The following is a 13253-nucleotide window of genomic DNA, read 5'->3' as shown; positions in this document are numbered from 1 at the left end:
TTTCATTATTCTCTTTAACCCGGGCAACGCCGGGTATTTCTGCTAGTATCTATATAGGCGTAGGAGTGGCTGTGTGGTAAGTAGCTTGCTTACCAACCACATGGTTCCGGGTTCAGTCCCACTGCGTGGCACTTTAGGCAAGTGTCTTCTACTATAGCCTCGGGCCGACCAAAGCCTTGTGAGTGGATTTGGTAGATGGAAACTGAAAGAAGCCTGTTGTATATATGTATATGTATATGTGTATGTGTGTGTGTATATGTTTGTGTGTCTGTGTTTGTCCACTCAACATCGCTTGACAACCGATGCCGGTGTATTTATGTCCCCGTAACTTAGCAGTTCGGCAAAAGAGACCGATAGAATAAGTACTTGGCTTACAAAGAATAAGTCCTGGAGTCAATTTTCTCGACTAAAGGCGGTGCTCCAGCATGGCCACAGTCAAATGACTGAAACAAGTAAAAACGTAAAGAGTATATATCTTTATTTTAAGATGTATTTGTATGTATGTATGTATATATATATATATCTTATGACATATGTCTTTATTATAAGATATGATGTCCTACTTAAGATTTGACATTTGAAATACCGAAGCCTGATTATCAAAAACTATTTTAGGGTGACTCTTAAGCAGGTCTGGTGACTAAATATAAGCTCCTTCTCTGGCACAAATGTTGGTCAGAATTTGGCCGTTATGTGAGCAGTCTGAGTCACAATATTATTATTTTGGTAATTATAATTTTTGGTAAAATTTTAATATATTTTTGGAGCTTAAACTATAGTTCTTTTATTTTTTATTCATGTTTACTTATTTGTTTATTTATCTTGTAATTTCTAAAGCGTATAGCTGAGCCTCAGATTTCTCCTGACCAAAGTGGACTGTCAATTGTAAATGTAGCCTCATGTGAAGTGTCAGTAGAGTCCATTTATTTTACTGGAGACCTCCAATATCTTCAGGTAAGTTCATGACTCTTGATGTTGGTTTCTTAAAAGTTATATTATGTCGTTGTTGTTGGCACTCCGTCGCTTACGACGTCAAGGGTTCCAGTTGATCCGATCAACGGAACAGCCTGCTCGTGAAATTAACGTGCAAGTGGCTGAGCACTCCACATGTACCCTTAACGTAGTTCTCGGGGATATTCAGCGTGACACAGTGTGACAAGGCTGACCCTTTGAATTACAGGTACAGCAGAAACAGGAAGTAAGAGTGAGAGAAAGTTGTGGTGAAAGAATACAGCAGAGTTCGCCACCATCCCCTGCTGGAGCCTCGTGGAGCTTTAGGCGTTTTTGCTCAATAAACACTCACAACGCCCGGTCTGGGAATCGAAACGGCGATCCTATGACTGCGAGTCCGCTGCCCTAACCACTGGGCCATTGCGCCTCCACTATATTAAATATATGTAGTTTTGATTACAAGGGGTCCATAAAAGATTGAGGCAAAACTAGATAACCTATTCATCTGTTTTTATTATGTTTATGTAAATATATATATATATATATGTATATATATATATGTCTTTGTATCGAGTCTGATAAGCTGTCCACAAACCTGCAGCTTTTGTAGATGTGCAACCATTGGTCACTCTTTATTATATCATGTCTTTACTATTTTTAGGGGAACAAGATATGGAATTTTGTAACCAATATAAAAAGAAATATTTTGTCTGTGACAAATGGGTTTTAACCCTTTCAGCATTTAAATTAATCTGTCACATGTAATGCTTATCTATTCACATTGTCTCGAATTAACCATGTAGTATCTATCTTGTAGCTTGTAGATTTTCATGATGTGATTGCTTAGATTTTAGAATGATATTGTAGGGTAGGTGTGAGAGACCAGACCTAGCTGGTTCGAATATAACATAGGTAGAATGCTTGGGCCAGATATAGCTGGTTTAAATGATAAAGGGTTAAATGTGTGTTTTTATAGACTTTCTCTAAGATTTAACCATTTGTTTAAAGATAGATTTTAGTGTTTGACCTACTTTTATGAATTCTTTGTTAAAGCACCAAAAAAAAGCCACAACCCTATTACAGCAACTGTATTTAGTTCCTGGGCCAAACCCATAATTCTGTTTAACTCAGTCTGCTTGTCTGACAATAGCTTCCGCTTCTACTTCATGATTGAGTTGTTAGGATAAATGACTAAATTTCCGAAAATTATCTCATAAATGTAAGCCTTGCAAAATAGCTGCCAGACAGTCTTGAGCAAAATAGTTGTTTTGTAGAAAATGTTTGTTTAACTTTCTAGTTATAACTTTTTATATTTTCTGTTTTAAACAGTCATCAAACTTGACCAAAAATAATCCTGGTAACTTCTCAGTCAACTATTCTGAATCATGTACATCTGACAATATGACCAAAATTGATATTCAGCTTAACAAAGGCCAAGCATCTCGATTACTTTTCTACGAACAAGACACTAAAATCCATGCAGTTCAGGTATATATATATATATATATATATATGTATATGTATGAAAACTACTTTATTTTCGACATATATCACTGATTTTTATCTATTTAAAAAAAATATATTTGATTGTAATTTAACAAATTTTAGTGGAAAATATGTGTGTATATATTTATTTTATGTCATTTTTTAAATTTTACTAGTAACATAAACTGATTTATCCTGTACTTGTAAATACACACACACATGCACTCGCACATACACACACATATATAATATGTTAATATTTTTCATTGTAGGCCTTGGAACAATCAGAGAAGCCTCCAAAATATATGACCTCTGTCAGGTAAGTTTGAACTTTTCTTCATCAGAAGAAAGAGCTCTAAAATATGACTTAATCTCTTAAAATGAAAGCTAATGACTAAGATGGAGGAGGACATTAGAGCTATTTTCTGAATGTCACTGGTACCTTCTCAAATCACAGGTGCACATCCTTTCTGCAAAATAACATTGGGACAAACTTGACTTTACTAACAACTGAACATGGAGCTGAACATTTCTATCATTGGCACAAAACCACTGATTTTGACAGGAAATATTAGAGTGGGTATATTGGTAGACAGGAATATTAACAAAAAAAAAAACATTGAGATTTCAACTATAGCAGGACATATAGGTGTGTGCATGTCTAATCTTCAAGTCCAAGGTTAAAGCAAGGTGCTGAGAATACAAGGGTCGCATTGCCAGTGACATTGACCTTCAGTTCATTATAACTGTTGTGACAAAATATGAGAAGCTAGTACGTACTGAACTAACTAAAACTTATGTGATCATCAGAGATCTGTACAGGCATACAAGTTCTCGTGATACTCCTCTCATTGATACCATAGGGCTATTCCTGAGCTGTATCCTGTTGTGAGTAAAAAGAAACAAAAGCTATGAGTGTGGTGATGCTAGGTAGAAAGGGCTAGTTGCTACCTGTAATACACTATGGGACAGCTGGGAGTTTTCTGCTTAAAGAAGCTGGAAAACAGACTGATGTAGGAGTAGCTACAAAGCAGCTGGAACCAGAATTGACCATTTCTAGAGCACCGTCAGTCATCATCATCATCATCATCGTTTAATGTCCACTTTCCATGCTAGCATGGGTTGGACGATTTGACTGAGGACTGGTGAACCAGATGGCTACACCAGGCTCCAATCTGATTTGGCAGAGTTTCTACAGCTGAATGCTCTTCATGGTCAGAAATCATTACTGAAAATTAAGTTCTGAGATTTGCTATATTTTTGTTTTGTATTATTTTGGGGTATTTTCTTTCTATATTTCATATCCTTTTTTATTAATTTTTACTTTCTTATTTTTGTTAAATTTTTCATTATATTATTTCCAACTTTCCATTACAGCTTCTTCAGTATGCTTCCAAATTCCTACAGCTCTCGCATTAAATTGAAGTCTGAGGATTCTGAATTCATTTTAAACAATACACAAATGTTTGTGACTCCTTTTATGAATATCGATCCAGGAGAGTAAGTAAATCAACAAAAGAGAAATATTATTTTATATTGAAATTTTGTAAAAAAAATATTTCTAACTATCTAGAAAAGAAAAAAAGGCATGTAAAGTATTGTTGAGTTGAAAATTTGTGTTGTGTATATGTGTGCATTTTCCTAGAGGGGTTTGTATGTATATGATGTGTTTGTGCATGTGAAAGTGTATGTATACACACACATCATCATCGTCATCTTCATCAATATCCTCCCTCTTGACTCTGTTCTGTACACTCTCATCCAGTACCCTGCATTGCTGACTTGTGGCTTGCTACTTAACTATTTATTAATGTGAGAAATGATATTGGTGTAACTGGTGCCTGCATGTCTAATGTTACCATTTCTGTTTCAGGTATACAATATATAACCAAGGTAAAAACAAAAGTGAGTGGGTAAAAACACAACACATATTAGAATTATTAACAGGTGCTACATACACAGTTGTCATTGTACCCCATGGACGTAAACATAAGGTAAAGTATTAATTTAGTATGTAGTTGTCATTTGACCCCCGGTCGACAGACTTATTCCCAGCTGTGACCTTCCCATCTCTTAATTGGTGTATCCAGGACTACATTATGCAATCTGTCTTTAAGATGTTATTGTGAGTTGAGGGATACTACTACTACTACTACTATTGTTAGGGTGGTGGATTGTTCGAATCATTACAGTGCCAAACCATGTGGTAACTGGTTGCAATCCTACTATTGTAAACTTTGCCATACATTCTTCTGGAGTCAATAAAGTAAAATACCACCCATATACTGGGGAGTGGAGGTCAGAGCAATGCAGTTACTTTATTGTCTCCTCTCTAAAATTGCTGACTATCCACTTAAATTATAGCAGTTACTACTATTGTTTTTATTAATGGTGGTCATTTGGCAGAAGCGTTAGACCACCAAACAAAATGCCTTGTGATATTTCTTCCAGTTCATTACATTCCAAGTTCAAACCACACCAAATTTAATGAGGCCAATAAAATAAAGTACTTGCCAAGTTCTTTTCTTTTTTTTTTTCTTGTGACCCAGGACTTATAAGGCCAGTTACCTGGTGTCCATGATGTGTAAGTGATTGGGATTGCAACATTCTCCCTCAACAGGACACCAGTCTGTTGTAGTGTTCAAGACTAGTAGTTTTGAGGGAAAAGGACAAGTCAATTACACCTATTCCCATACTCGACTGGTACATTACTTGATTGACCAGAAAAGGATGAGAGACAAAGTTGACCTTAGTGGGATTTGAACTCAGAACATAAAGAGCCAGAAGAAATACTGTTAAGCATTTTGTCCATTGTGCTAACAATTCTGCTAGCCTGCCACCTTCTGTCAAGCACTGGGGTTGATGTAATTGACTAACTCAATTCTTCAGAATTGCTAACCTTGTCAGTAAATAAGAAACTCTTATTATTATTAGTAAAAGCAGTATTGTGATACAAAGCATGATTAATGTCATAAATCCTGGCTTTAATGTGTTTCTAATAATACAGAACAAGTTTAACTTTTATGAATGAAATAAAATAATTTCATATTCTAACATTTTTTCATATGCACATTTCCACTTTCTTTTATTCCAGTTTGATATAAAGATATTTCATGGATTAATAGAACACACTGTATCAATGTTACTCCAAATACCACAGTATCTTCTAATTACTATTGGTGAGGTTATGTTCTCAGTGACTGGCCTCACATTTGCTTATTCTGAAGTAAGTTTTTTTTATTTTAAAATTTTATTCTTATACAAATATTTGTTTCTTAGTCACCTTTTAATATTTACTAATAAACAACAATGTAGACCCAATGCACGTGAGGTTAATATGTTCAACTACTCACTTTGTGGTTATTAGTTCCAACTTGCTACTACAATCATTGTAAGATCATATTCTTTCAGACTATTATCATCATCTTTAGAGATGAATTTTTAAAAAATGTTATTTACATTTACATTGTTTTGATCAGTTTGGTGTCTGATTGTCATCAGGTGTCTTATTCCTTGATATGTACATCATCTAAACTGAATTCAAGCTATGGGCATTTATTTCTAAATTAACATTGTTCTTATTCACAAGATGGTTAGTCAAATTGTAGTTTTCATGTAGAAACATATAAAGCATTCAGTCCACACTGTAAAGTGGTTGACGCTTGCAAGGGCATCAAACCATGTAAAAACTGACTTTGCTTGTGCTGGTGCCATGTAAAAAGCACTCAGTCCACTCTGCAGGGTGGTTGGTGTTAGAAAGGGCATCCAGCCATTAAAAAAAAAAAACCTGGCCAAAAGAGACACTGAAACATAATGCATGCAGTCTTCTGCCTAGCCAGCGCCTGTCAAACCGTCCAACTCATGCCAGCATGGAAAGCGGACGTTAAATGATGATGACCATGAGGTTAATAGCTCTCCCCCAGTTGTGATCTTAATAAAAACTCGACAAACTTTTAAACTTTTTGTATTTTTTTTTTTAATTCTGCAAGTAAGGTACATAACTCTGCTTGCTTCTTTTATATATGAGTGACTGATACAATGTTGTGATCACAGTTTCATAAGCTGAGCGCTTTGCAGTAAGAAGGGTATTTAACTCTTACAATAAAAATTACTCAATAAAATCAATCCCACCCATACACGTTTTAACAAATGGAGCTAAAATGGTCTATAAAATAACCTTTGTTTTTTTATGGAAGACTTGGAGATGTTTTAAACATGCTATCTTTAAATGTATTTTGATTTATATTCTGCACACACACATACACTGACACGCATTTTTTATCCAATTTTACTGCATATTCTAATATCTTGTTGTCAATAACTCTGTTCTTGGTTTACCACCCTGTCTCTTGTAAATACTAAATATTCAAGCACTGGTGATGATACCACATAAAAATCACCCATTACACTCTGTATAGTGGCTGGCATTAAGAAGGGTATCCATCTGTAGAAACCAAGCCAAAATAGACTACAGAATGTGGTGTGGTCCCTGGCCTTACCAGCTCCTGTCAAGCCATCCAACCCATGCCAGCATGGAAAACAGACGTTAAATGATGATGATGATCCTTATCATCATACACCAACCAAGTATATGATTCTGAGCTCTGCTGCAACTTGTAACTGTGTTTATTGTGCATAAACAAGATGATTGCAGAATACATGCAGCATACTCAACTGCCACAATCTTGACATATCCATTCATTGCAAGAAAAAGAAAGCAACTTAGTCTTGGAGCAGAAGAAAGTAGGACCTATCCAATGGTTTGTAGTGCATCTGAGCATTGTATACAATAAGTTTCTTATCCACATTGTAAGGAATATGGATTGATCATGTCATAGGTCTACTCAAGCAGAGTTGATTGATGCATCAGTACAATGCCTTATTCTTCAAATAAAGTAATTTCTGTTATCAGAATGGGCTTTTCCTTGACTACGATGTGGAATGTGTCTGTTTTTGTGGTGGGTGTACTGTCTGAATATGTGAGCAATAATCTTTGTGTAGAACATGTTTGAAACTTGTAATAAGTGAGCAACTGTTTTGCAACTAAAGCTTATTTGTACCCTAAAGAGATGGTTTTAGCAAGTAAGTGCGTGGGCCCTCAGTAACAGGTTATTACAGTCTGTTAGACTTCTCTTGCTTTTCAATTAGTTTATGAATGTCTTTGTTTGTTTCACAGGCTCCTGTGTCAATGAAATCAGTTGTTCAAGCAGCTTGGTTGTTGACAGTCGCAGTAGGAAATCTTATTGTTGTGTTCGTAGCTCAAACATCACTTATTGAAAATCAGGTAAGGCTATATTTAACTTTTGTAATCTTAATGACAGGTGTTGTGACCAACTAGTTAAGTTTTGGGGATCTTGAACCATTGATGTAGTGTTCTAATCTGTATCATTCCGCCGAGGTCAACTTTGCCTTTCATCCTTTTGGGGTCAATAAATTAAGTTCCAGTTGCATATTGGTGTCGATCTAATTGACTGGGCCCCCTCCTCCAAAATTTCAGGCCTTGTGCCTAGTGTAGAAAAGATTCCAATCTGTATCTCTAATACAATCATCTCTCCCATGGATCTTGCTTCCACTTATCAAATCAAATAAAAGATAATAATAATAATAATAATAATTCTTTCTGCTATAAGCACAAGGCCTGAGGTGACTAGTCGATTACTTGATCCCCAGTACTCAACTGGTACTTAATTTATCGATCCCAAAAGGATGAAAGGTAAAGTTGTCCTCAGTGGAATTTGAACTCAGAATGTAGCAACAGACAAAATGCTACTAAGCATTTTTCACAGTGTACTAACAATTCTGCCATAATAATGATAATAGCAAAGATGATGATTTTGGCACAAGACCAGCAGTTTTTGAAGAGAGGGAAAAGTCAGTTACCATCAACCCCAATACTTAGTTAGTACTTACTTTAATGATCCCCAAAAAATGCAAGTTAAAGTCGACCCTGGCAGAATTTCCCAGACTAGGAAAGAAACATGATAATGACAACAATTTAGCCCATACAGGTGGCAATTTGGCAGAATCATTAGCACATCAGACAAGCTGCTCAGTGCCATTTCTTCTGATTCTTTACATTATTTTTTAGTACTGATAATTTAGCCTTCATAAAACATAATGTTAAATATACCAATATATTTCTAAAGAGTAATGTGCCTTGTTTAAGGTTTAAACATTCATAATTTTAACAATGCTGGATATGTTGATGTATTTACATAGAATACTGTCTATTGCAGACATATTTAGTCTGTCACAGTTTATAAAATGATTTAAAAGAAAACGTAATGTTAGAGGTAAATATTTAAAATATTTTTTAGGGACCATAGCCAAAATGCTATAATTTTCTATTTTAAATGTTTTTCAATTTCTTCCAGGCTTCAGAGTTTTTCCTGTTTTCTGCCCTCATGGCTGCGGATGTGATTTTATATAGCATCATTTCAATGTTTTACCGATATAACAACAACTTGCCAAGCCCATATATCAGTGGTGTGGATGACAAATTGACATTAGTTCAGACACCAATTGATGATAGCATTGGGGAATAAAATACTTAAACACATGCATGCACACACACACACACACAACATACACACACACACACATGCAAACATGTATATATGTCAGCATATCTCAACTCTGTATAAATACATTTCGTATCATTTCTGTTGATTATTTAAAGACAATTTCCATGCTAAAACACTTCTTTGTCTTTTTTAGTGATTTTTTTTTTTTTTCTGATTATCAGGAGACAGATTGATGATTATAATTGTTTCAGCTAACCATGAATGTTCATTTCTGTCTGTTCCTATCTCTCTCTATCAATATATATCTCTCCTTCTCTCCTCCCTACTTAACATCTTCAGTTGCAATATTTGCCCCGCACATTTTCTTATATACAGAATTAAAGCAGGTCATGTATCCCCAAACAACAAAATTTAGGGTTGCACATTTAACGACCACATGTAGTTACAGTACAAATGCATGATCCACAACTATGACATGCTACATGACCACATGTCAACAGTGATCCAAGCGCGAAAAGTCTGTAAAAGATTGAGGAAGATGTGGGGAAAAAGTGATGAAAGTTAATCTCAGAATCCTAGACCTCACAGAAAGAGATGACAAAATGACCACAACAAAAGTGTTGAGATGTACTGGAGCAGACCCAAACAAGCATGGAAAAACAGATGTAAAATGATGATGATGATGATGATAATGATGATGTGATGATGTTTCATGAGGTTTGGGAAAAATTTACATCTTTTATTCTTTTTTTTTTTCTTTCTTTTAGGTTCAATATCTCATAATTTGAGAGGGAATGTTGTTTCTGATAGTTTTGAAATGTTTCAGTACAGACAGTATGTCAACAAGATTTATATCACACTAATTTCAATAAGTCTAAATCCTAACCTTAACTTCAAACACCATAAATAACTTAGATTGGCCATGCCTCTTAAACCTGGGAATGACTATCAGTTGAAGATCTTAGGATGTCATAAAATCCATAATTTAAACTTTGGATTTCAGTTGCAGTTGAGAGCAGAAATCCAGAATAGCAGTAAAGGGAACCCTTCATTTGGAATAAATGAGTGTGTGCATAATATAATGAAATATATGTTTGTGTATTAAAGAGTATTAAATAGATGTGCTTGTGTAATACTCATATGTATATGCACACACACACACACACACGCAACTTTAATTAAAAGGGCTGATGCACATTCAAATATTTCAAGGCTCACAGTGAAACTTTGTAATATTCAACTTAATTTCATTTTTTAAAAGATATTCAAAGAAAAAATTCCTTGGACTAAAACTCTATCATTATATTATCATTACACACTTCATCTTTAATATAATAGGGCGATATTATTATCATCATCATTATTAGCACTACCATACTACCAAAGACTGATTCTTTGGATTTACTCCTGTCAATTTCCTGGCACTAACATTTCCTACCAGAACTGAAACAAAAAAAAGACCATCAAACATCCACGAAGTGTGAAAATAAAATCTAAATGCTTTTTTCTTTTTCTTTTTTGTTACAAATCCAACACCAATGTTTTTATTTTTAATAACTTTTTTTCAATTTTAACTCCAAAGTCAGAAGTGCAGCATCTTTATGATTGATAGGAGGAAGGGAAGAAGTTTTCCACAAACCAGAGACCTGTCCTGAATATTTATAACAGAAAGGTCTCTGCTAAAGACACTCAATGGTCATGTGATTATGGTTTAGTGGTGGTGGTGGTAAACTGGGCAATGAATTAAGTTTACCTCTCAAGAACAAGAAAAGTTTGTCTCTCTCTTTCTCTCTCTGATTTGCTTCCATGCAGTTTCCATCTACCAAATTTCACTTACAAAGCTTTGGTCAATCTGCGGCTATGATAGAAGACATTCTCTCAAAGTACTTTGCAGTGGAATTTGACTGGAAATCACATAGTTGGGAAGCAAACTACATAACTAGTTAGCCATTCCTATATCTAAAATAGAGAAACATTCTTTGAAATAGAAGAACTTTGGAAAATAAATGAATTCTTTTGGTCCTTGGTATAAATTCAAGAACAGAAGTGTCATTTTCTTTCTCTACATCAGTTAGAATCTTGAAATCTGGGAAATGCTCCAACAGATTGTAACTTATTCTGCTAAGGAAGCCTTTCAGTATTGTATTAACTGTGATAATTAAAACAAACTAAGGAACTTAGAACCAACTATGGAGGATAATAAGAAAATAAAGATTTCATTTACTTTATTTTGTTTTTAACAGCCTATGGCATTATAAATTGTGAATACTGTTGTTTGCAGGTTATATTGACTATTTATAAGGTTGACAGTCATGTTTATATGTTGGTGTTTGTTAAATTTCTGTTCTTCAACTTTTTATTGATCTGGTATTATTTGATATTGTTGTGGGAATGACAGAAAACCAGAGTACATGCATATCAATGTTTAATTCCCACCCTTTACATTCTGAGTTCAAATGCCATTGGAATCAAATTCTACGTTCTGTTGTTTCAACATTAATAAAATAAAATACTAGGGCTACTTCAGTCAATTATCTATACCCCCTCCGGCTAAATACATATGTGGCCTTGGAATAGATCTGCCTCCTAAGCAAGGAAGAGATCTGTCATTCAGCAGACTAATACTATAAAAATGGAACTAAGTGCCAGCCCCTTAAAAAAACCTTTGGTGCTTTGGAGGCATATATTTTTACCTTGTTCTCATAAATATACTGCTCTTTGATTCAGGACTTAAATGTGTAGTGTGTGCTTTAATCCTTTTAATACCAACTTGCCTGATACTAGGCATAGTAACTTATTTAACTCACATTATATCAAAATTTTGTTACAATAAGATCTTGAGTTAAAATCTCATGATAACATGAATGATAATGAGAATTTCCAGTCGATCAACACCAACGTAATATATACCAATATGTAATAAAATTACAGATATTTTATTAATCCCTCTCAAATTTTGATTATATGAAAATTAGTTTCTAAAACACAGTAAGCAATCTACTTGAAAGTAATATAGTAACAAAAAAGATAAAGACAATAGAGTATTTCTTAAGCTAAATTTAGTTTCTCCATTGAACAGTAGATCAAGTGATTATGTAGACATACATATTGTTTTGTCTTGACTGATATATTGTTTAGTAGTGATATCCCTGTTAGGAATGAAACTGGTTATGATGAACTTTATAAAATATAGACAATAAGTTTAAATAAATTTCATGGTATAACAGATATAGAAAACATGAAATAGATAGAAATAGTGTAGAAGTGTTAGAAAACATTGTAAATAATAATACCTTTGTGTGTGTCGAATTTTATAAAATTGATTTAGCTGGTGATAACATGTGAGGTGGAGCTTGAGTACTGCAAAAAAAACAAACTGATTAGGTTTGGAAGTTTAGTACTCACTATGAAGCTTCTCATGTGGTAAAAATCTTTGTAAAAAAAAAATATTAAAAAATGTATTTGGTATTCCTGATTCCACACCTGTATGTATGAAAATGTCTACATTCCCTCTGAATGCACTGTGAAACATTTTATTTTCAATTCAAGTGAGATTAAATTTTTTGAAACAAAAATATGATCCTTGTTATTATTAGAGTGGAAGATGGCAGAATTGGTAGAGCATCAGATAAAATTATTTTTACTTTTTAGTTATGTCTTTTTACATTCTGACCTGAAATTGAATTTGCCTTTCATTCTTCTAAGTTTGTAGAAATAGTACCAGTCTGAGTTGCTACCAGGGTGGAATGAGTCAACTATACCTCTTCCCAATTATTACCATTATTATTATTAAGGTAGCGAGCTGACAGAAGCACTGGAGCATCAGACAAAATGCTCAGCAGTTTTTCATTTGGCTCTTTACATTCAGAGTTCAAATTTCATCAAGATCAACTTTTCCTTTCACCCTTTCAGGGTCAATAAAATAAATTACTATCAAGTACTGGGGTCAGTGTAATTGATTAGCCCTTGCCCCTCAAAAACTGCTGGACTTGTGCCTAAATTTGAAACATTATTATTATTGTTATTATTAAGGAAGCAAGCTGGCAGAATTGTTAGAACACTGGACGAAATGCTTAGCGGTATTTTACCCGTTGCCATGTTCTGAGTTCAAATTCTGCCGAGGTCAACTTTGCCTTTCATCCTTTCAGGATTGATAAATTAAGTACCAGTTACATACTGGAGTCATTGAAATCGACTCATCTCCTCCCCCAAAATTGCTGCCTTTGTGGAAAAATTTGAAAACATCATTATTATTATTATTATTATTATTATTATTATTATTAAGGTGGAAAG

General features: G+C 34.3%; 1 protein-coding gene across 3 annotated transcripts in view; it reads left to right on the top strand.

Moving 5' to 3' along the window:
• The window catches only part of LOC106871318 (solute carrier family 15 member 2), a 55684-nt gene extending 43149 nt beyond the window's left edge, over positions 1-12535 (top strand). For all 3 annotated transcript variants that reach the window (XM_089358938.1, XM_089358937.1, XM_089358936.1), the window contains exons 16-23: positions 838-954; positions 2281-2439; positions 2709-2755; positions 3814-3936; positions 4310-4430; positions 5531-5662; positions 7613-7720; positions 8811-12535. In XM_089358938.1, coding sequence (XP_089215064.1) covers positions 838-954; positions 2281-2439; positions 2709-2755; positions 3814-3936; positions 4310-4430; positions 5531-5662; positions 7613-7720; positions 8811-8981 — 978 coding nt within the window. In that variant the 3' untranslated portion in view covers positions 8982-12535. The remainder of the gene's footprint in view (positions 1-837; positions 955-2280; positions 2440-2708; positions 2756-3813; positions 3937-4309; positions 4431-5530; positions 5663-7612; positions 7721-8810) is intronic.
• Positions 12536-13253: the final 718 nt, after the last annotated feature.

This window comes from Octopus bimaculoides, chromosome 10 (genome assembly GCF_046866305.1).
Source record: "Octopus bimaculoides isolate indiv1 chromosome 10, ASM4686630v1, whole genome shotgun sequence".
In the NCBI taxonomy this organism is placed as follows: domain Eukaryota; kingdom Metazoa; phylum Mollusca; class Cephalopoda; order Octopoda; family Octopodidae; genus Octopus; species Octopus bimaculoides.
Note: the sequence above shows the minus strand (reverse complement) of the source record. Positions and strands in the feature narration are given on the sequence as shown.